Source organism: Poecilia formosa, unplaced genomic scaffold, assembly GCF_000485575.1.
Source record: "Poecilia formosa unplaced genomic scaffold, Poecilia_formosa-5.1.2 Scaffold38, whole genome shotgun sequence".
Taxonomy (NCBI): Eukaryota; Metazoa; Chordata; class Actinopteri; order Cyprinodontiformes; family Poeciliidae; genus Poecilia; species Poecilia formosa.
This window is the reverse complement of record NW_006799977.1, coordinates 77816-102380: the sequence shown is the minus strand read 5'-3', so window position 1 is coordinate 102380 and position 24565 is coordinate 77816. Positions and strand designations below refer to the sequence as shown.

General features: G+C 36.9%; 1 protein-coding gene across 1 annotated transcript in view; it reads right to left on the bottom strand.

Moving 5' to 3' along the window:
- Positions 1–103: 103 nt before the first annotated feature.
- The window catches only part of LOC103137186 (glypican-5-like), a 54255-nt gene continuing 29793 nt past the window's right edge, over positions 104–24565 (bottom strand). Inside the window, exons 9-11 of the mRNA XM_007550804.2 lie at positions 17732–17873; positions 2760–2857; positions 104–1374 (exon numbers count right to left, since the gene is read on the bottom strand). Coding sequence (XP_007550866.1) covers positions 1276–1374; positions 2760–2857; positions 17732–17873 — 339 coding nt within the window. The 3' untranslated portion in view covers positions 104–1275. The remainder of the gene's footprint in view (positions 1375–2759; positions 2858–17731; positions 17874–24565) is intronic.

Genomic DNA, 24565 nt, shown 5'->3' with positions numbered 1-24565 from the left:
TTAATGTTCTTTGTGTGGGAAATGTTTCAGTCTTTGTTGGTGTTGAATCTAAACGTATAGTGTCGTCGTTTCCGGTTGCTATGGCAAAGAGAAAGTGTAGCTGTAATACAAAGACCAAAAAAAAAAAAAAAAAAGTGGTTTTGAGTTGTTCTTCAATGGGTTTCCAGCATTATTCTTCCCTTTGCAGTGGCGCATAGCACTAAATTAATAATACTTAAATCTCCAGGTTTCATTTTGTCAACAGAGTCGTTCTGCTGCTGCAACGCGGCTATGGATAGCAAGTAAAAGAATCATCCTTTTGCCTTCCTGCCTTGTGCATATGCACGAAATTTCGGGACGTAAACAATAACATGCAAGGGGTCCATGGCATTGGAAATGCTTTCAACCAATGAGCTTTAAAGTTTGCCTTGCTGGCCAGCTAGCTGCATCTCCATCGGTCGCAAACTGGAATTACAGAAATAAATTTGCTTAATGAAAACAAGAGAATTTCAACAAAACTCATGATAAAAAGTTTCTGCACTAGAATGTGGTGGTTTTTCAACTGTATTTTGCAAAATCACCACATTGCTAATTCATGTATCTGACCAAATTAACTAGTAAAATTATAATGTCACCAAATTCCTCAATAAAAACCTGGACCTGGATGTTTCTTATTGGCTTAAGAAATCCAAACACTGCAGGGCATGATGACAAAATGTCCAAAATGATACCTTTTGCAGTCAGATTATCACAAAGTCTTCCTATGGAGATAAACCCTGCAGGGCGAGACCAGTGTGCACAGACTGGCAAGCAGCAGAAGCATCAGATAAGTTTGTTTAGCCTTTTAAGAAAGAACCTTCCTGCATGCACCATCCTCATTTTGACAAATATTACATATTTGCAGGAGTTTTGCTGTAGTGGTAACAAAAAGGTAAATGTAAATTAATTTCTTGACCATACTGAAATAAGAAAACTCATTACCATCCTAGCATTTTACCATTTTGTTCCACAATAAACTCAATGTACACATCAGGCTATGATCTACTGAACCTCTCAATATAAATATATAATTTATATATACTTGTATTTACATCTTCTCCAAAAAACGTCAGTAATGCTGTGCGAACTATCCTATCACCATTAAACACAAACACAGGTAGGTCAGTTACAGGTAATAGTAAAAAAGGTGTTCTTTGCACCAGCAGCTTGTTCCACCAATCAGAACAGTTCGGCTGAACCGTCACGAATCCAACATGGCGGCACGCGGTCCTCCTTCAACCTTCACTGGCTTCGTTGTCAGCGGCGTTCCCATGGCGACAGCATCAGGAGCAGAGGAATAATTAACCCAGTCAGGGGTTCAAAGGTCATCGAATGAGCTGAGCCGTGAACAGCCACCTAAAAAAAATAAAATAAAAACACAAGCAAGGTGGAATAATGTCATGCAATAACATTTTAAAGATACATCTCAATAAATCGGTGTTACTATTACCATTATGAGTAGATTATAAATTATATAACAGATTAAGAACAATTTATAGGTGTGCATTGGAAAGGAGTTGGTAATTATTCTGATGCTGTATGTCCGTCATTATTATTATTAATTATTATTATTATTATTATTATTATTATTATTATTATTATTATTATTCGTAGATTTTCTTAGATGTCTTGTTTTGAGAGTTAGTTTGTAAACATTTTGTCTGAGTAATATAATTTATTTGTTGGCTCTTTAGCCCAGTATATTGAAAATGCACATGAATATTATAAGATGGTTTTAATTACCAATTTTTGAATTAATTATTGAGTCAGTAAGTAATATATTTTATTAAACTGAGGAGTAAATAAGGATTAAATCAGAGTTCACTTCTTCCCACTATTATTTTGTTTTTGGTTCTGTATGTTTTCTCTGTCCTACTGACTGCTTGTTTTCATGTTTTAAAAAACTTGTTTGAAATAAATGGATAAAATAAGAATAAATAATAAATATCTGAATGTCATGGAAATGGTGCCTCATCTTTCTCTTTTGGGCCATTGAACATTTCACTTCCCTCATCTTCTTCAGCCCCAAAAACAAGATTATTTCATTGTCTCTGGTTCAGGAGTGTCTTAAATTAAAAAATGTGGAAGTTTTAGGTAACATTTAAACTTTTGTAGGTGTGGTGGCTTATTAAATCTCCCCCAAAGTGGGATTTGCTTCACAATCCTCTCAAGGTTGTTTTTCCTTCCACTCAACATTCCATCTGCTTTCCTACGGCATTCTTACTTTTTGGTCTTTTACTATTATATTACAGTTTTCTAAGAAGCTGAACTTTGGGTTTTCATCCACTTTCAGCCTTAATCCTCAAGGGCTGTTTTTTGAACTGAAACTACATTTTTGTGGTTTTCTTCAGCATTATGTAGAAAAGGGTGCAAAATATTTCACTTACAAGATAATCTGTGACTTTTATCTTTTATTCTGCATCATTATCAGATTATACAAGGAGCCACATATGTGAGAGAAGTAAAACTTTAAATCTCTGTTGCAGATGGGTGATTAAAACAACATGTAAACTGTTGGAATAGCAGACATTTAAGGGCTTCAATAATGTAAAACCACAGATATCTCTCATGAACTCCAAAAAAGACGTCAAAAGTCAAGAAGAGCATCTTTCTAAAACATTTCCAAGTGCTGCATTACTTGAACCAAAGTAAAAAGTGAACATGATCCAAAGAATGAGGGTGAATTTCAGAAATGTTGTCCTTCCGGTAACTTGATCTGTCAGAAGTCTGTGTTTCTTTACCTGGGGAGGTGAACTTTGAACTGGAGGACCTGGGCGAATGGGAGCGACAGGAGCCACGTCTTTTGCTTCTGGACTACGACCGCTTGAAGAATCGTCACCTGAATGTAAAAACATTTAAAAAGCCATTACATAGACTGTAGTAAAACCAAAAAAATCATGTTTTTTTCTTTTTTGTATACTCTCTGACCCACCATTGGGAACACATACAAAACAGAAAGTCATGTTCCCGCGTTTTGAAACAAGATGAATGTCAGAAAACGAGGCAAAATAAAATTCAGTCAGAAATAACAGTAAAGAAAAAGAATAAAGAACCAACTAACTGCCTGCTTGTGTAAAGGCCAACTGATGAGTGCCGTTACTTTTTTAACTGCTGTTAAAGTTATATGCTTTTATTTTGGTAGCTTTCTTTATAAGGTTGCTATGGTAACAGAACACAGTTCTAACTGAGAAAGTTAATGGCAATAAAACAGCAAAACTGATAAAACGCAACTTAATTTCTTAGCTTCGGTCAATAAGGGAACAGGGTCAGTAGTGAAGTTTATTTAAGTATCTTAAAATGTTTTTGGAAAATTCTGTGAATAATGAAACGAATTGTGAAAATGGTTGTAATTTTTTTAAAATTTGTTTCTATCCAGCTGCGCTCTAGTTTGCGACTTCTTTTTGCTCTCTCTCACAACAAGGGATTCTGTTGCCTAGCAACTGATTTGCCCAATAGGATGAGAGCTGGTGAAACTTTTCTCAGCCAAAGAAAAGCTAGTTTCAGTTGTTTCCTGCTAGCATGTGCGCTTCTGTAACTACGACAGACAGCTGCATCTTCCTCATCCGGTGCAGAAACAAAGATTTGACAGAGAGCAGAAGTTTTGAGCGTAACCATTGCAAATTTTGAGAACAAGGACATGAAATCCTGCTCTTAAAACAGAAATGTAAGCTCTTGATTTTTGGCAGTTAAATTCTCCCATAGTATGGCAAATATTAGCCTTTCTAGAATATAACAGAGCAAAAAAAACAAAAAAAAAATGCATCAGCAAATACTACTTTTAATGTCAAACTAATAACTAACATGAGAGTAAATAGTTTAGGTTGTGGTAGAAATTTTAAAAAGATCTGGAAATACTAACCAGGATGTCATACAAATTGAAACACTGGTCAGAAATAGCCAAAAATAAAATAAAATAAAATAAAATAAAATAAAATAAAGGCAGAAAAAAATCACTAATGGAGAAGGTTGAAAAACCCAACATGAAACGTAACTTTTATATTCAATTAACTTTGACAGAAACAAACTATTAAAATAATGCATGTAGATTTTACACAGCTTCACCACTAAACAACTTTATGCTTCAGCACAGCTAGATGCATTCCTGTAAACACTGGTAACACTAAATCCAACAAATATTTTTTCAGTAAATCTCGACAAAACAAGATAATTACCGCCATGTGTCTTTATCTCTGCAGAGTCTATCTTTTATGGAGCTAAAACCTGTCAAGTAAAGAACATCTGCTGCTGTAAAAAACAAATCCTGATTTGTGAAAATGTTTTCTATTTCTGTTTCTAGTCTTCTGATTGCACAAAAAAATCTTGCACAACTGAAAGTTGTTTTGTTGCTGCTAAAACATGAAGGATTTATGGATCTCACCCCAAACACCCACAGGCTGATAGAGCGCAGCCTCTCACATCAGATACATAAACACACACACACAGATGTTCAGAATGTTCCTTCATTTACCTGGTATGCAGCTAAAGTGAAACAGCCACTTTTTTTAAATGAATGTGTGTGTTGGCAGCGGTCCATGTCCCTTCTGGGAGAAACTCAGGTAAATGGCTTGATTACAGCGGGAGAGAAAACAGCGGTGCTGCTGGAAAAGAGAGCTCAACACACACCCACACACATTCACGCAGCGACATTCCTGTGTTCACCTGCGCTGTCCAAAATGCACTCACACAGCAGGCTGCCTTTTTCTTCCTAATATCTTGGTGACATACGCAGGCGTGCACACACCTGCTCAGGGAGAAACCTGATTCTGTCTGTAACAATACACATTGTCTCGCTGCACAATGGACAAAGAGCCAGCTTCAGTCGCAAAGGAATGAGGGAGGGGGCTTACATATTTACAGTCACTCTGGCAAATATTATGTCTTATTTTATTAAAGGATACTAAAATGATAATAGCTGGAAGAGTACATTTCTGCCAAAACTCAAAAGTTTTGAGATTAATCTCAGAAAGTTTCTGGAAATAAAGGAAAAGTAAAAAAAATCTGCCATAAAAAAAACTCTCAAATTTTTAGATTAACCTCAGAAGAAAAAATACTTCTTGGACTCAGAACATTTCTAAAAGTAAAAAAAAAAAGAGTAACTTTTGAAACTTAGAAATTTCCAAGTTTTTTCTAGAAAATGATTGAGATTAAACTAAAAATTTCTGAGGTTTTCTGGTGGACATTTTGGCAAGAAAAACAGAAAATTTCCAAAAGTCAAAAATTTGCAAATTGTCAAACTAAGAAATTTCCAATTAGAAAATTACAGAGATAATTCTAAAAAAAAATAAATAAATAAAAAATTGTTGGTGGAAATTTCAGAGCTCCAAAGGTCGGAAATTTGCAAGAAAAAAAAAAACTGAGAAATTTCAAGATCTTTATGAGAAAAAAACTTTGAAATGCCTGAACTCAAAAAATTCCAAAATTTTTAACTTTTGAAACTAAGAAATTTCCACGTTTTTTTTTTCTAGAAAATTTCTGACATTAATCTTGGAGCTCAGATTTTGGAAAGTTTTTAGCAGAAGTTTACTCTTTTTTTCTACCTATAATGGCCTTAACACAGCATCATATAAAACAAAAACATTGCAGTACGCATGAGGGAAGATATGGTTTTATTTTAATTTATGCAGATAATTAAGAGGATTTAGTTAGACCAGTTAGGTATCTTTCATTTACTGCCTTGGAAAATTTCCTTTTCTTTCAATTAGGACCGAAACTTCAGTTTCTTCAGTCTTAGTGCAGTTTTATTTTTTTCTCAAATATAACATCACTTTTGGCATTAATACACACAGATGAGCATCATCCCATCATTAATCCATTCATCAAAAACCATCTTTTGCAACCATGGCAGGTATTTCTCTATAAGTTCCCACAATGTTTAATTTTTGATCATTCTTCCAGAAGTGCATATGTAAGGTCAGACAGTGATGTTGGACGAGAGATCCAGGCTCAAAATTTTCACTCAAAGTTATTCCTAAAAAATTACATGACAAAGCCTACGAGTAGCTGTTTACACTTTTTCTTCGTTGTTCTCATCGGTTTTAAATACACTTTGGTCTTGCAGGTACCAGAGGGATGATAATGGGTGCAATATGGAGATGTGTGCCCCTTTCACCAGCTAAATATGTCTGGAGAAAACCTGGACTGTTTCCTGCAGATATCTGGTAAAATCTCTGGTTGATATGAAGCGCTTCGCAGCTGCACTTCTTTTCATTTCATACAAGTTGTTTTTTAAATTTGAATATCAGATACATTATTTTTCATAAGTCACAAACCTTTCTCTAATATTAAAATTGCGAGGTTTGTTTCCAAGCAACAAAGCAGAATAGATGACCTACAGCATAAAGACTAAAAATATGCACACACAGACACGGAGAGAGGAGGCAGGTGATGAAGAATGTCACTGAATCCATTCATGGGGTACCATAACCTTTACTGCAATGAATCACATGCATCTGTTGAAGTGAGAGCAATAATAAGAACTCAGGAGTGACATTTGAAGGACCCTGTCAGTGAACCGAAGAGCTGGGCAGCTTACATCCAGGTCAGGGCTATAACAGATAACGTGAAGGTTTCAGCATTGTTCATGTCATGCAGGATGTGAGCAGCACAGCCGCTCCATTCATGCACGGTTTGCATCCCCACAGGAGCTGAGCTGACACTTTACAAGGACTGACACAAACGGTAACAGCTTTCTTTCTGGGGGGGTTTAAAGGAGCAGCTAGAAGAAGCAAACAGACAGTGATCCATCACTCTCCAAGCAGATATATCTGCTTCAAGAGTGGACTGTAGCTCAAATACTTGTAGAAAATAACAACGTGAAAATTGAGCAGGATTTGGAGCAAAGTGTCCATTCATGGGTGACAGTTTTACTCGGGAGGAGGAGGAACATAAATCATAAAGCCAAATGTTTACTAGATTGCTGCTCCTCTGGCTCATGCCCTGCCCCCTACCAATGCCGCCACACATATTAATTACCAAACTTATTATTCTGCAGTCTTACAGTAGCTTTAACATATATGAATACTGAACAAAGCCTAACTACTTTCAACTTAATGCTATAACAACTTGTTCTGCACGCACCTGGAAAAAAAGAGGCTGTTTTATTTTTTAATTTTCACTTCTGATACCGATACAGATATCTGAGGTTTAGTATCGGCCGATATCGATCCAATGCCGAAAAACAGATACATTTACCTAAAACTTTTATTTTTTTTCAAACACAGACATAAATGTACTGAACTGCAAATTTATTTGATAACGTAAAAATAAACCAACAGCTTCACAAGCTTAATCAAACATGTAAAAGCAACTTTAATTTGTTCAGTCAGTGCAACTTACAGTCAATGTGAAATAAATAATAGAGAAACCGAAACTGATAAAAACAAAAGGTTGATTAGTCAAACATGCAAGAAATAAACTGCAACAAACCTCCTTTCAAATGGTTTAGAAAGTGCAGTAACAAACTCTAAAGTTACTGTAAAATAAATAATAAAGCATAATGTGGATCAGCACAAAGCATAGAGTTAGACTGAATAGATCTGTCCTGATGGATCAGCCTCATTGTCACAATACACAATCTAGAATTTAGTTTTTTTTTTTATTATCTGGACCGACAGATTTTAATGTCAGACCCAAACATTTAAGACAAGTAAATCACATCTGAACCAAAAAATAAATAAAAAGAACTAGTACACATGTTTAATGTCATGTGTATGCAAAAATATAAAAACTCATATTCTCATTCATTACTGTGGTGTTTTAGGTGATTTCTTGAGTTTATGAAGATGAAAACAGGAAACAAAAGTTTGACTTATAAAACATGTGGACAAGGACTCAATTAGGTAAATGTGTTAGTTATTATCATATTATAATGTGTTATTATAATTTCAAATAATGACGTTAAAAACGAGAAAACAAAGCCAAGAGCCAACATTTCGGTAAGGCTGTTCTTTATAAACAAAATCTACCTTTTGTCATGTTGATAGTAGTTTCTATGCTAACATTATCAACAAAATTATCCAGATGCATCCATCTAACAAAAGTTTAACATTTGTATAATTGTATAATTATCTACCTCCTGCATTTTTCTGATAATATTTCTGAAGCAAGAGAGGATTTCTCAAAGATAGAATCCAATAAGTTTACACAACAAAGTGACAGCAAAGGTGAATATGTGTGCGTGCGTGCGTGTGTGTGTGTGTGTGTGTGCGTGCGTGCGTGCGTGTGTATAAGTGACAAAAATTCATTAATAAAGGTGTCTGACATTAACTGAGGTACACTGTACACGACTGTCATTTTAGGCTCTAGTTAGGACAAATGCTTCAGCCTCTCAACACACACACACGCCTACACACACACACATGTTGGGAGGTGACCTTGAGCAGTCTGGGCTGATGTGTGGGTGTGTGTAGGTGTGTAAATGCATCCCCAGCGTTTCCAGCTGAATCAGTAATGAGCATTTCATTACTTCAGCCTCAGTTCTCCAGGGAGGTCTCTCTCTCTCTCTCTCTCTCTCTCACACACACACGCACACACACACACACACACACAAAATGTTGTTTGTACATATTAGACTCAAAATATTCAATAAAATTAAAAGTAAAAGTGGGTTATGTGACTAAATCCTGAACTTCTTCCAGATGTTAAATGAGCTGTAATAGGTAGTTGGTGGTGACATCAGAGACAGACATAAGAATTATGAACATATCTCAACCAGATCTAATAAATGTCGTGGTATTTACATTCGTAGCCATTCTTCTAAAGGATTTAACATTAATGTTACTGCTTTATCCCTTTAAAATATATATTTATATAAAATCTATTCATTCAGAAGAAATAACTTACTGATTTAGATACTCACCTGTAATATTTCCAATAAATAAAACTTATAAAGCATTTTTTTAATGTGTACTTTATTTCTTATGTCGGTCTGTATCTAATGTTTTTGTCTGTAAGGTGTAAATAATGACACAGACACCAATTTCTCTTACCCATTTGGCAAAATGGACAAAAAAATTCAGTAATTCAGAAAAAGCGTAAAGAAAAAAAGCAACTCGTCTTTCCAAAGTAACAGCAATAATTAAAATGTGTAAAAGTGGAGCAGTGGCAAAAACTGTTGCATAACCAAATTTGTTTTGCTAATATGTTCTGTGAAAATGATATTAAGGAAAACTAGATATGTAGAGAATGGTTTCAGAGTTAAAAAATCCAAAAAGATTACAACAGAAACAATAATGCTCACCAGGGTTTGATTTGTATCTAAAAAAAAAAGAAAAATGAAGCAGCTTTTGAGTTTTACTAACTTTGGTTTCTTACAAATATGTCAGAGAGTAAGACAAACCTCAATGTAACATCAAAGTGGCAACTGATTTGTTGAAAATACATAATTTTGGACTTCAAATTCAACTTTGCGTAACGTCGTCTCATTATTTGCTTCCATCCTGTCGACCCATCTAGCGCTCAGAGGCTCGAACACGTTTTAATCTCTGCTGAGCCTCTGTGAGGAACAAAATCATAAAAGAGACTCTAGACTCTCCAGTGGGAAACTTATTATCAATTTCATGCTGTGCAAGAGCCTATGACTAATGCAAAAAAGGCTTCTTGGAAAAAATGATTAATATATGACCTTAAACCGCTTCAAAACAACGGCAAGTATGAAAGATACTGCTTATAGCCTCAACTACGAAACCCAGCACATTTACTAGGCTTTACTTTGACAAGCTGGATGTTATAAAATCACAACTTGAGCTTTAATATGACCAGAAAGTAAAACATAGTTATGGACAAACAATTTATGTTTGAAAAGCATTTTTCTTGACTGCGATTCTGTGGAAAGACACAGAAAGGTCAGAAGAAAGAAATCTGATTAGATTCTGTGCCAAATTTCCTGGTGGTTTACCTGCTGGGATCATGCACGGTTAGGCCTGTCGCGATAACAAACTTTACTGAACGATTAATTGTCTAAAAAATTATTGTGATAAACGATAATATTGTTTCAGGACCTTTTGACACTGATTTAATGGAAATGACTAATAATGCCTGTGATTTCCTGCCATAGATAGATGCACTTTATTTTCAAAAGAACACATAACACTGGAACTGATAAACTAAATAAACAAAACAACCAAAAACAAAAATAAAATGGATTCTCAGCCTCCATTAACAAAAAACGTACTTGAATAAAAACTAAACAACATAAAGCCAAAGTGGAAATAAATACTGCATATGGGCCATCCGACTACCTGATGCAGTAGTTCACACTGCACGATTTTTTTGCCCCATTTTCCCCTTACGACAATCTTAGATCGTTGGCTGATCTAAGATTGTCGCTGATGATTTCCTAACCGATCATCCTGCAGTGTGTGGTGGGTTACGGTAGATCGTCGTGGCCTCTCCGATCTAAATCAGGGGTTTTCCCCGACTGGGAGCTTAACGCTGAATGTGACGGGTAGCCAATCAGAAAGCACGGATTCTCATCTGCTTTCTGAGAGGAAATTACGGAGGGGAATCCCAAACAGCTGAAACGGTGCAACCCGAAGTCCAGCGGACATTGGAGATTATATGTGCAAACAACATTAATGTTTATTCAACATTTCGTACAAAGAATATAGAAATGACAGGGAGAGGAGTTGGAGCCAAATTGTTACCGCAGTTGTTAAACCCGGTAACTTTTCAGCTGATCTTCGTTAACGTGACATAAATAGGTTCTAATGATTTTCATTCAGTCAGGACTTTACGCTGAATCTAGCCACATGCATCACAGGATGATTCTAGTAAAGCATTGATTAATGTCTGATTTTAAAATTAGTTAACTGGACTTGTAGCCATTATTTTGTGCCCATGTGGCTGGACACCACATGGCATGATCGAACTCGATTGAACCGTCATACCGAGGATTTCTGTCGGCTAATGTGTCTCAGGTTTTGAAAATGGGCCGACAACTCGTGTAATGTGCGGTGGACATTACACTAAGGAAATGAGGAAGGGAGGGTCAGTGGGAGAGCACCGGAGTTGAGCCTTATTTCATTCAGTGTCATCAACAGAAAGGAAAAACGGCAGGAAGAGACGATAAAGCCGATAATTAAAATGAGGTCGATAGGTTTAAATTATCATGTGATTAATTGATTTATCGTGACAGGCCTATGCATGGTATTACTTTGACATTTTCGATTTAACTGATCAAAAATCAATATATTATTCAATTTTAAGAATTCATTGACATTTTAACAGTTGGTGAACAGGTTTTATCCAGACATTCTGGTTAGGAGACTTTGATTTGGCCCAAAACAAAAATGATTTTGACACCCCTGATGTAAAACACCATTTTTCCCACGTGTCGTCAATATTAAGGAATTAATTACTTAAAACAAGTCTCTTACAAAATATCTGCACTAGAAACCAGAGCAAAAATACTGGGTAGGATTTTGTGTTTTTGCAGTTTTTCCATATCAACATATTCATTTTTTAGACAATTAATCGTTCAGTAAAGTTTAGGATTCAGGATTACAAGGATTCACATTTCCACATTGTGAATCCTTGTAACGTTTTTCCAAGTCGAAAGATTATTTCTAGGAATGTATGATTTCGACGGCTTTTAAAACGTGCACTGACAACATACGGAGATTTAATAACTTTATTTATCATTTTAGAAAGAGAAATAAAGCACTGAAGCAAAGCATACAGCTGGATCACTTTTCAAATAAACAGCACCTTGTGCTGCTTTGCTTTGCACTGTTTTCCCAAGGTCGTATTCTTGGAGGTTAATCGCCGCCTCCTGAAGAATCATAAAACCTCTAAAAGAAAAAAAATGAGATGAAGTCTTAGGCTTAAAGCCTGCGAGGGACTCGGATTGATCAGACGTGGATGAAAAGAACAGAGTCGCGTCGCTCTTTGAAGGCCGAACAACAAACCCAGCCGGGGAAGGTGTTGCTGGAGGTTGCAGCCAGACAAAGCAAGGGCAGCATGCTTTCTGAAAAGGTCAAGAGGCTGAATAACAGCTTCCAGCAGCGAGGGCCGCTAACAAACTGATGAACTCTAAGGAGGTCTGCGTGAACAAACTCACTCAGGTGTGCAGAATAACGGAGGCAGCGCGGCTGACAGGATGTGATTTCTGCAATGTGAAACATATCATGTAAAGTTCACCGCTTTTATCTCTGCAGGGGTGTGGAGCAAAACAGACGACCACTATTCTTTTCCGATGAGTAAGAGGAAAGTGAATATTTATTACTTTAATGAGCAGCATCTTCCCTGAGGATCTGCCATTTAGCTCCACCGCTTATTAGCCTCAGCCTCATGCTGGAAGCATGAACGTTTAGCGCGTCATTTATGATCGATTTTCTTTCCTTCTGCAGCCTGTTACCTCCTGCTCCCCTCATGCTTGCCCTTTATTGTTTCTTATTGTGTTTATTTATTTGAACCAGGCAGAGTTAGCATTGAAAGTGCGTCACTGAGCCAAAAAAAGGATAAAAACAATACGAAAAGAGAAATTTTAACAGAGCCTGCAGATACTAATTACATCTTTCGTAACACAGTATTGAATTAACGTTATTGTAAATTTATTTTGGGAGAACCTTGGAATCCCAGAGTCAAATTTGTCTGAATTGAAATGTTCAAACCAGAGAATCAAAAGGTTTTTCTTGGTCTGTAAATCACATCACTGAAATGAACTGGTCATCAGAACATCGGAAGAAAGTTGCATTGGTTTGTTTCTTAGAGTTTATCTTAGCAGAAACTCATTGGGTTTACGGTACAAAAATAAAAAAAAGTCTGATTGCAACTCATAATAAAAAGTCTTAAAGCTGAAAGAGATTTTTGTACTTTTGAACAGAAAACAACTTCACCAGCATTGGAGTAGAATGGAAAATGTACCTAAGCTGCAGTTACATCGTTAGTAACTGTGGGATAAAAGGCAAATTGGAAACAAACTTTCAGTATGATCACCTTTGACCTCAGTCCACTGAACCTCCCTTTACATTTTTATGACTGGATAATATTCCTTTATACCTAATATTGCTCATGACTGCGAAAAGCCAACCGTTTGTGCCACGATCCATTTCTGTAACCTGCACAGCGGCAGGCAGCTGATTGTTTATATGATATTAGCAGAAATTATCCACGGCCAACAAATCAAACGAAGCAGAAAAGGTGTGTTTCACCGGTAAAACACAGTTTATATTCCATGTCTGCATATAAAATCTTCTGAAGTGTTTTTTAGTTCCAAAGAAAACATCATTTTACAGCTCAGATCATTCCAATTGAAATGTTCATTTATGAATGTTTTAAAGTCACTAACAGGAAACTTTTATTGCTTTACTGACTCTATAAAGATAGAAAACACGGATAAATCTGTTCTCAGGTGTTGAGGGGAACATTTAAAGACAAAACAGGACGAAAGGACGATTTGCTAAAAAAAGAAAATCCACTTTTTGCTTGGTCGTCTCATCCCTTCCTCTGTCTCTGCAACTCTTTCTTCCTCTCCTGCCATCATGAAGGGACCCGTGGGAAGTTGGACCACCTGGTAACCATGGTTACAGAGATCGAGCGGCCGTCTTAAACATGAACTCAGTTCCTCTCTGTGATGTCAGATGAAGCATTCCTGAATATTTCTCCTCCCGCAGCTTCTGGTCTGCTTCAGGGAAACGGTTTGGGGATTTTCCCAAACTGCTGCCAGCGATTGTTTTGTGACTAATCGGCACCTGGAGGTCACAGCATCACAGGTAACAGCTCAGTAATTACGCCGTCTGAGGATTTCATGTGTTACGAAGAAAAACCGAGGCGAGAGAAGAGAGGAGGCAATAACGTAGAAGGGCTGCAGAGGGACGGCTTGAAAAATAGAAATCAAAATGTTTAATCTGGAAAAGTTCTTGGAAAAATCTGATAAACATATTTGGTCACAAAATTATCAATAAATGTTATCAACAGATAAATAACCAGGATCACAAGATGGTTTAAGTCTTAATGGCCCCCAAACCCAAGAGCAAAGAAGATTTTAACTAATTTCTAAAAATTATTCTTAAATTTAAACAATATTTAACAAGATATGAAAAATCTCAAATTTTTCTAATTTGAGATTATTTCTGCACAAAAAAAAGTACAATTTAAGTGAAAACAGTTTTAGGCTTAAAAAGTTTTGGTGTATCTGTTTTTATCGTAGTTGTTAGTCCACTAACATTAGATTTTCGCCAAGAACCTGCAAAGACACTTCAATTTTCACTTCAACTTTTGATGTAATGAACTGATCCACATCTGGTGTGAAGGCAAGAATCTATAAAACAAAACAGATAACACTCAAAAACTGCAGTTTCAGCTCTACAAAAACACAATTACAACTAAAGTTGGACACAAACGCACAATCAGCAATCTGTGGGTTTTATTTTCCCTGTTTCTGATATACAGGTGGAGTTTTGTTTCTGACCTTTCCCTCACTCAAAAAATAAAACTTCCCACATTTTGGCAATTCAGACTGACAGGTAGATGTTTAGGATTTTAAAGTGTAAATTATTTCTATTAAATGACCACATATGTATTCATTTCATGGCATTTTTTTCTCTAAAATTAACATGGAGCTCATGATTTAATGTGCTGCAAACACATAAACTACCCAAGTAAATAAAATAAACCACATGCCCATGCTTATCAGTGTGATTTGTGTGGTCCAGTGCAGCTGGTGTCACCACTTTGGTTTCAGTGCATAAGAAGCTTGTTTATATGCAAATGGCCAGCAAGGAGGGAGAAATGAAGAAAATTCCTCTCCGTCCCTCTTTACTGCGATTCTATCTTCACAAACTGACAAGAGTTCAAGAGATGTGATGCTAATATGCAGACACAAGCTCGGTAAATCATCGCCACCAATTTCCCCCTGCAAATAACCAATGGACCAGATCCATCTCAGCAAGAGGAATGGGTTTCCACGGATGTGACACAACAAGGTCAGCGGAGAGTCTCTGACAAATGTAGCAGCAAATGCCTCACTTTAAGAGCCGTTAGACGACGGAGGGATGCACGGACGGAAAACAAGCATTTAAACGCAAACGAGTTGTGAAGAGCTGCTCTAAACTGAATTTATTGCAAAAGGGAATTGCTGAGAAATGATCCTGGAAGCGTTTTTTCACAATGTGCAACATGAAGTGTGTGATTATAACAACACATCTGGACAGTGAAGCCTTGGATGAGTCTGGTTTCAACTCTAAAAACTTTTTAAATAAATTAAAAGCAACGTTTACTAAGCATCGCACTAAAAATGTAAAAATCCAACTCATTTTTATGTTTTATTATATTAGTCATAGCTAATAACAGAATAACCGAAACTCCACCCTAACCCTATTTTAGAGGCTGTACTTTTCTACCCAAGCAGTAAAACAACCATGATTTAGATGATTTAATACATCCACAGAATGTCAACACCTTATGGGCACAGAAATACTGTAAACCACAAAATTATGAACTCACATGGTCCAAACATGTTATTAAGACATAAATAAGGCAGCACAGATAGTCATGTTGAAAATAAAATCCAGCCCCATCTGAAAACACCAGCAATTCGGTTATCATAGCCTTCAGCATTTTTCCCCCAGCTCACTAAAAATCGTCCTCTTGCTTTGCTTTGCTTGCATCCCAGCAACTGCAAACCACTGACCCTCGCTGCAGAGTCATGCAGGATCAAAAAGCTCCACTCGAGGTTTACTCCGCTCCGCAAGAAGATGTTCAGCAACGACAAGGACATCGCAGGGATGATGAATGCAAAGGTGACCTTTAACCCGGCTGCACGCTGCAGAAAGGACACCGCCAGGTTGTCCTAACAATGAGCGAGATGAGGCCTCTGGTCACAGGTAATTAGCTGGTGCAGCAGGAGAATGAATCCCAAATTATGGCCATCAATCTTCTGAAGCCATTTGATCTCAGACCATAAAACTTATGTTCTATTCAGCTGTGCTAAGTCTTCCAAAAACACAGAAAACATGAACGAGTGATGCTATTAGGACAATGAAGCGACATGAAAGGTTTGCTCCAAACACCCGAGTAACAAACCACTGACTTCACCTCTGTCCAGATGTTCAGGATGCTGCTTCTCAGCAAACTGCTACAAAATCTACCCTTTCATTTAATTACATTTAGTAATTGTAGAAGTTCATATGCCACAACGAAACTTTCCCTTTATATTCCTGGAAGTGGAAGTCGTGATCTTTTTACAAGCAGTCAGGGCGTATGTGTCAAACTCGAGGCCCGAGGGCCAAATCTGGCCCACCGCAGCTTTTGATGTGGCCCCTCTAAACTCCAGAGCGAAGCATTTTATGTCTCCTGAATTTCTGCTACTGCACAAACTTTGAATTTGCTTTCCTGAAAATTTTACTTCTTGATTTCTCTGAAGGGTTATTAAAACTGCAGCAAATTCTAATTAACAACATTCTGATTATCTGATTTCTAAAGATGGGAAATAAAGAATTTTCTGTTGTTTGCCTGGCTTTGGTTTTGAACTTATGCGTTGGTTCTATTTTTATTTTACTGACTTAATTTGAGTTGTATTTATAGCAAGAAGGACAGGCTTCTTTTAGTGTCTCTTCACTAAATCCATCTCTTCTGCAGAGTTTCTGCTGAGTTTCTTACCTACCAAAATATTCACCAGCATGAAAAGTAAAAGTAAAAGTAAAAGTAAATGATAGGTATATAAAAACTCCCAGATAATCGATTTCTGCTGTGGCATCCGTATAAAAACCACAGCACATAATTATTGTACAACATTATTTTTAATGGAGTCTTCATTAGTGTTGTTATTTTTGTTCAGACATTTCACTTGTTTTGGACCCAGTTCAGTCTCCTCTAAATTTAACCTCTGGTTCATGACCCACAGGATCCTGAATGGCCCAGAATCTGGATCCATTCAGGTCCAGGAGGGTTCAGGGTAACAGCCCGACCTACCGGGTCGGGCCAGGAACCCGTAATAACTGCTTACAGTTCTACTTCCTCTCATGACATCCCTGATGATCATCTGGCATCACTTACTGCTACAACCAAGTTTCTTTACTTCACACCTTCAAAAAGCTGAATTAATCAATAATAAGTTAATTTTATTGATTGATCCAATGCAAACTCTGAATCTGCTCTGAAATCTACCACAACGCAGTTTCATTTTTAATGTGAATATGGGTTCAAGAAGTGAAAAATTGCATTTGAGCATTGATACCGAGCATAATTTCCTCATCAACAATTTAAATGATTGCAGGATTTTCGCTGTGCTCCCTTTGTGGAGCAGCATCAAAGCTCAGAGGGGTTCGCTGGATCTCCACATCTCCCAGTGACAGCCATGTTTTATGTATATGCTCACACAGCATGAATAAACCAAAAGAAAATGAATAATCCCTGTTTATTTTTACATTTGTGTGGCTGGGGTGACCGGGTTGTTCGTTCATCATTTATCCAAACTCACACAGAAATAAACTGCAGAGACCAGCAGAAAGCGAGGAGGAGGAGGAGGAAGAGGAGCGGGAGCGAATCTGACTGAGCGTTTTCCCTGCTGGCACTAAATATGTAAAGGCTGCAGCATATTCAGATCTACAGGCCAGCGAACCATATGTCTGTGCATTAATTAGCTAATTATGTAAGTACATGGGAATGGACTGTGTTTGCACCAGGTCTGTCCCTGTGTGGGTGGGTGTTTGCCATTGTTTATTCCTCTATTCCCACATGCATGTCTGCGTGTTTGTCTGCACATGTGACTCACCAGAGCTCTCTTCACCAGATGCTCCACAGCCATCCTCATCGTCACAATCGTCTCCGCCGCTTCCATCCGTCAGGGCGCTCCCTCCATCCTCTTCCCCTCTTCCTCTCTTTCTGCTTGCCCAGCCGAGATCAACCAACAGCTCCTTTGAAAACCGAAATTAAATACATCTGATTTAGAAATCTGCAGAGCACCTGGGTGAATAAAGTTTGCAAAAACATTTGTAGTTCAAACAGGACCTCAGATTAGCATTAAATCTCAAACGTTGCTAAAATTTCCTGTGGACAAAGCAGAAAAATGCTTTGAAATTCAAACTATAAATGTTCAATCTGATCCTCCAGGCATTTCTTAATGTTCTGCATTGATGACAAACTGAAATGGTATTGAACCAACAAGTCATATTAAAACTCAGTAAACCTGCTAGCTTAGCACTTCATCAAACGGCTCTGCAGTAAAAAGTTTGAAAGCTGGGGAGCAAAATAAGATACTGAAACTCTGGCTGGGTGTTGAGAGCAAGGTGCAGGAGAAACAAAAACAGTTCAATTGATAAATTTATCTGAATTTAATGATTTAGATGATTTAGACTGTGAATCTATGCAACCCGTTAACTTTGGTCTAAATTTAACCTGTAATTTACCCAGAATCAAGAGAAGCATGTATGCCAGTACACATACAGGCCTGGAAAAAAAGGAAAAAACCACTTAAAATGATCAGTTTCTCTGGTTTTACTTTTTATAAATACATGTTTGAGTAAAATTAACATTGTTCTTTTATTCTACTGACAACATGTCCACGAAATTCCAAGCAAAAATCCAAGAAAATGAGAAATGGTGAAAAAAGATGCAGCGCTTTTAAAAACAACAATACCAATGTTTTAACTCAGAGAGAGTTCAGAAATCAGTATTTGGTGGAATAAGCAGCAGGGTTTCAATGGGGTTCAGTGCAGTGGGCTCTAACTTTTTCCAAAGCTGTAAATGTTTTAGCTTTTTCACAACACATGGCAAGAATCATCTAAATTCCTGATGGATCAATGACAATTGTGCAGAGGAGAGGCGTAAAGAGAAAAATGACCCAATTTTAATGTGTTCAACATCAAACTGGTGAAATCTGGCAAAATGATACAAATGGGAATACATTTAGGAGACAGCAGCTCTGCCATGGGCGAAAACACAGTGGAGGTGGGTAAAATATCAAATATAAATGCAGCACACACGCTGTCCATCGACTAAATCAACTCAGCACATCAGTAAAATACACTTTTCAAAGTTCTCTCTGGAAGCAGGACAAGCATAAACAGCTCTGAACTTAACATTATTATTTCTGAGCACATAAAAAGAGATGCAAACAGGAAATGCCAGGATCCGAGGGAAAACACGGAGATGGAGCGACGGACTGGATGATTCACCATTATCTCATGACGAGATCCCAAAAACCCCACCAACACATTACGCCCCGTTTCCTCCTCTGGCTCATGAGGAAAACGTGCAGATTCGACTATCATCCCCTTCTTATGGGAAGCCCAAGAAGCAAAAATGTCCAGCGGCTACAATAAATGAGCATACACTGTAAAACATCTGAAGGTGATTTAACTTGAAAATGAAAGTCCACCTGCTGCCTTAAAACATAACAAGAAAACTGTTTTGGTTTTAACTCAGAAACTAAAGTTCATGAAGGAGATTTAACGACAAAAGGGAAGTTGTCCAAAACATTGTTTTCTAAGTTCAACCATCTTGGGTTGTGAGTTTTAACTTAAAGCTGCAATTTAAACCATTTCACTATTAAAATAACTACTTATTTTACTGTAGAATAATTTAATTTTTCATTTCAAATCGCATGAACAAAATTTTGATGTGATAATGAATTTTATTAAACATCACAATGAATTCGGCTCAAAAACGTTTAGTGTGAACAGGTCATTAAAATAAACATTTTCATTAATAAAACACAAAACTCAACGCACTTCCATCTCAGGACACAAAAACATGCCGCTAAGCATTCTGGGAAACAGTTCCCACTCCTGTCTTTTTCTCCTTTCAGTTTTTTAAGTGCTAAAATGTTTTACAGTGTACAACACCTGCTCCACAGTTTCTGCACCGGCTGTTTATTTACCAGAGAAACCATGTAAACCACATACTGAGCCCTTTTTCAGAGGACAAAATCACCTTATTACACGTGATTTAAAAGACTTCTTGTTTTAAGTTTCAATGTTTGTTTATTTTTTGGGCGTTTTTTCACAAAAGTAAATTGCTACTATTGTAAAATTTAAACTAATTTTAGGCAGTTTTGCTTTAAGGAAACAAAAAAAGCAAGAAGGATGACAAAAACATAAATAATATGTATTTAGCTATTTTCTAGAATTTACATAGTAAAATGTGTTATTACTTATGTTCTTTATTAATACAGAGCCAAAAAAAAAAACCTTGATGTATGGAAACTATAAGAACAAAGTTCTGTGGTTGAATTATTCGCAAATAATTTTATATTTTCTTTAAGAAATCTTTCGTTATATTACAATAACAAAATATTTTCTTGTTTTTGCATAATAAGACAAGAGCGTTGCAACACAGACAATATATACAAAAAATTATAACATTACTGACAATTTATTTCAATAATTCAACTAAAGTGAAATAAATCATACAGATTGTCAATACTCAGCGTGATATTTTCAATCTTTAAATTTCTTCTCTGTGTTTTCTAAACATTCGGAGGTTATTATTTATAGATTTATCAGATAAAATTGAGTTTTGTAAAAACAGAAAACAAAACATGGCCGTAGTTTCACAGCAGGTCGGTAATAAATTTAATAATCCGGTGAGTGAGATGCGACTAAAAATCTATTTTAAAACTATTTGTGTTTACTTGCCCTCTAAATCATCCATTTCTTGAATAAAAGAAGAAATTGCGTTACTGTAATGTGATACAACCTGAAAGTCAGAACTGACAACAGTGGGATGAAAGTATTTTAATGATCCAGCCCATCCTGTCATCCACTGTCACTTTGTTAAAACTAAAATCTGCTCCCTCTGGGTTCATTAGGCTCGTCTTCATTGGCTGAGCACAAATCCTGACTGCTGCTGTAAATGACTGAATAAAATCCCAGCAGATAAAGAAGCTTTAATCAGACTTTATTACACATGATACAAACCAGAAACAGGGAAAAAATGGTTCCTGAAATGATTAAAATTCCAAAGATGCTCCTGTTTCATATTTCCAGCCATCTCTCATCCTTGTTGTGGGAGAATATAAATGGCAAATGACAGACAGGAATGATAATTAATGAATGGCATGCATTAACTTTAACCTTTAAAAACATGCCGCTGCGCCAGTGAGCGCGATAATAATGCAACACTAAACTTCTAAATTGCAATAAAAGCTCATTAAAATACACATTTAATTCTCTGTTTTCATAAAGTGGAGCAGATAATACGGAGGCCTGGAGGGGACATGGGGAAGCATTTTTCTTTTGCGTTCCCTCGCAATTGGCAAATTCACCTTACACACAGTCACACATGTCAATTAAAAATGTCTCAACAAACTGATTTTAACTTGATTTATTCTTGCTGAAAAAAGGCAGGAAAGTGGATCAACAATCCACAGCTAAGAACCGGAGGTGAGTTTCCTCTTTCTGACAGGAAACGCATCGTTTAAACTCCATTTTCAGATATTTTACTGGAGCATTCAAATGAACCATGTTTTTAATTTGATTTCTGTTGATCGCTGAGGATGTTTGACCTACATTGTCAACATTAACAAACAACTCCAGCATGAATTTGGGTTTACAGAAGCTAAATAAATTATTTACCAGGAGATCCAAGCTCATAGAAATAACATGGGTTAGCTTGTTGTTAGCGATAGCATCGTTATCGTAGGCTAATTACTTAAAATAGCATTGCAGCCATCTAATGCTGCTTTTGAGCCTAAATGTTTGACCCAATCTGAAACTAAATGATTGTCTTCTCCAGGCTTTTGAAAGCTTTCCTCCGACTCTTGAGCTCCAGATAGTTAATTATGTCGATCGCCTCTACGCGATTATAGGAGAAATCCATTTCCTGATCCCCGTCTGAATCATCCAGCAACTAAAAGATAACGCAAAATACAGAAATAATCCCCCATGTCCCCTAAGAAAACACCCTTCCAAGGTGTAAAAGTATTTTTCAGTCCCATTTTGTGACCCGTTACAACAAACAAAACTGAACTTTTCTCATTTTTATGAAAAAAGAAAAACGTAATGCTTCACACAAGAATATTTACATAAGATTAAATGTTCTCCAAAACAAAAAGGACCACTTGCATCGATTTAATGAGCCCTGAAATCTCATACATAAATGATTATGTGGTGCGTGTGTAGTGTGCATTTCTGTGTTTATGGCAAAACCGCTGCAAACCACACATGCACCCTGTTTGCTGACTTCGCAGTTACATGTGTTAAATGCAGCATGATTAATGGACCTAGCAACAAGATTAGAGGGAAAACAGGAAGAGCTTCAAAAGCAGAGGGAAGAGGCTCAGCCTACGACGTCCCATCGTTTGCAATTACAGCCCTAAACATGTTCGACGGGAAAATAATCCTTCTATTAATAACATTGATCACTTTATAACTCCCTGATCAATTCCTCTGCTCTGAAATTGAGCTTAATGTGTTAAGTTGAGGACCTGAACGACATTCAGGAGTTACAAAGTGAATCGGTTCTGACCTGGAACTGATAACTTATCACAGTTATCTTTATAATGACTGATAGCAGCAAATATAACAAGCTTAGCGTCTAAGGTGACATTGCCTTATCTTTTTTCATACTTTAAAATGCATCCAATTACAAGAGGACATCAGTAAAATTTTAGATAAAGCCAACAGAATAAATATTGAGAATCAAAGTGAGGAGTTATTAATTGCCGTATTATTTCCCTAACAGGCCACATGTACCGTCTGACTTTCATTTTAAAGCCAAACTTCATCATTTTATTGTAACTTTCTGTTCCTTGGTAAAGTTTCTGTTCTCATATCCAAGCATTTTGTCATTCAATTTGTTTATTTTAGCTAATAAACCAACATAAAATTTAATGTTTGGACCTTTTGTCTCATGAAATGCAACAATATTGTTAAGGATTATTGATTACAATTTATCAGCAGTGCTGCACACATTGATATTGTGATTTGATATGTTGCTATCAAAGAACATCAGTGCATCACTCAGTTTGCACTAAAAGATTGCACTATATTACAATAAATTCAAAAGATTTATATAAAAGTAAGTATTTTCTGTTATAAAATTCACTTATTTGTAAATAAAATAAATTCAAATAAAGAATGTATTTATTAATTTAAATCCAAAGATGCAGAGTACCCAAGATGCATCTTAAATTTACATTTTGTTTGTGGCAGGTGACCAAATTTAAAAACCAAGGCTACCAACGCCACATTTGAAACATCTTTCATGCATCTGCTGATTTTATTCTACCTGAGATCAGAAATTTGTTGTATTTTTGATAGGACAAATATCTAAAACTGCAGCTGACATTTGTGGCTCTGTGGATCTGGAGACATTGCAGGCGATGCGTCTGCTGTGTTTGCAGATCTGCCCTCAAATGCAGCTGCCAAAAAAATAAAAATAAGAAGAGAAACTCCCCAGAACAGGAAACAAAGCTGCAGATTCATTTCCAGGGATTTTCTGCTGGTTGAAACTCATTTCTCATTGAGCATCGATTGACAGCTCGCCTCATGCCAATCAGGCGTAACATTATGATCACCTGCCAGACGTTACCAAGACGCCGCCGACGGGTCGAGGCTCAGATCCGACTCCGGTCCTGAAGGTTTGCTTCGGCATCTGGCGCCGAGACGCCAGCAGCATTTCCTTTAACTCCTGCAGGTTGTGAGGTGGGGCCTCTATTGATCAGACTTGTTTGTTCAGCACATCACAGACACTCAGCTGGACTGAGATCTGGGAAATTTGACAAAATCTCAAATGTATTGATGCCCTTTAAACTTTTCCTGAACCATATCTGCTTTGTGGATAGATTGCAGCGCTGAGAGGTTGCAACCCTCAGAGAATATTCCCTCCATGAGCCGATGAACCTGCTGCGATGCTTCGGCTGGAGATTTGTGTCAAAGACTGAATGCCTAAAGCATCACCCTGCCTCCACTGGCAGCACTGCAAAAACACAAAATCTAACCAGAAATGGTCGAATTTGCACTGCAAATATTTTAGCACTCTTCAAGTAAAACAAACCAACTTAAAAGTAACTTTTCAGCAAGATATAGAGGCTTGTTTTGTGTAAATAATTACCTAATACTGATGAAAAAGTATTTGTTCTGCTGGCAGATAAATTAACTTATAACATGGGAAAGATGTCTTGTTATAAGTTCAATTATCTGTCAATGAAATAAGAACTTTTCCATCAATATTAACCCCTTAACGGTCACCCACGGAAAATGTAATGGGAAAACGGCACGCAGGCGTTGGGCTGCAGGTTAAGGAGTTACTGACTTAAAACAAGTCACCTTATCTTAATAAAAAGTTACTTTTAAGTTAGTTTGTCTTATTTCAAGTGTACTGAGATATCTGCAGTAAAATACTTGGTAAGATTTGGTGTGAAGTTTCCAGTGCAAATATTTTAGTACCTTAGAAATAAGCAGCAGGATGAGCGGCCGTGTCCGCCCCGGCCTCAATGCTCCTCATTTTATTTTATTTTCTGGTCAGCTTTCTATTACTCCTATCTCAATTTAACACATAAAGTCTCCCGCTCTTCCCGTGTCTGTGCCCTCTGTCCCTTTTTCAGCTGTTGTAAACATCAAATCCACCGTTAAACTGTCATAACAGAGATTAAAAAAACGTTATA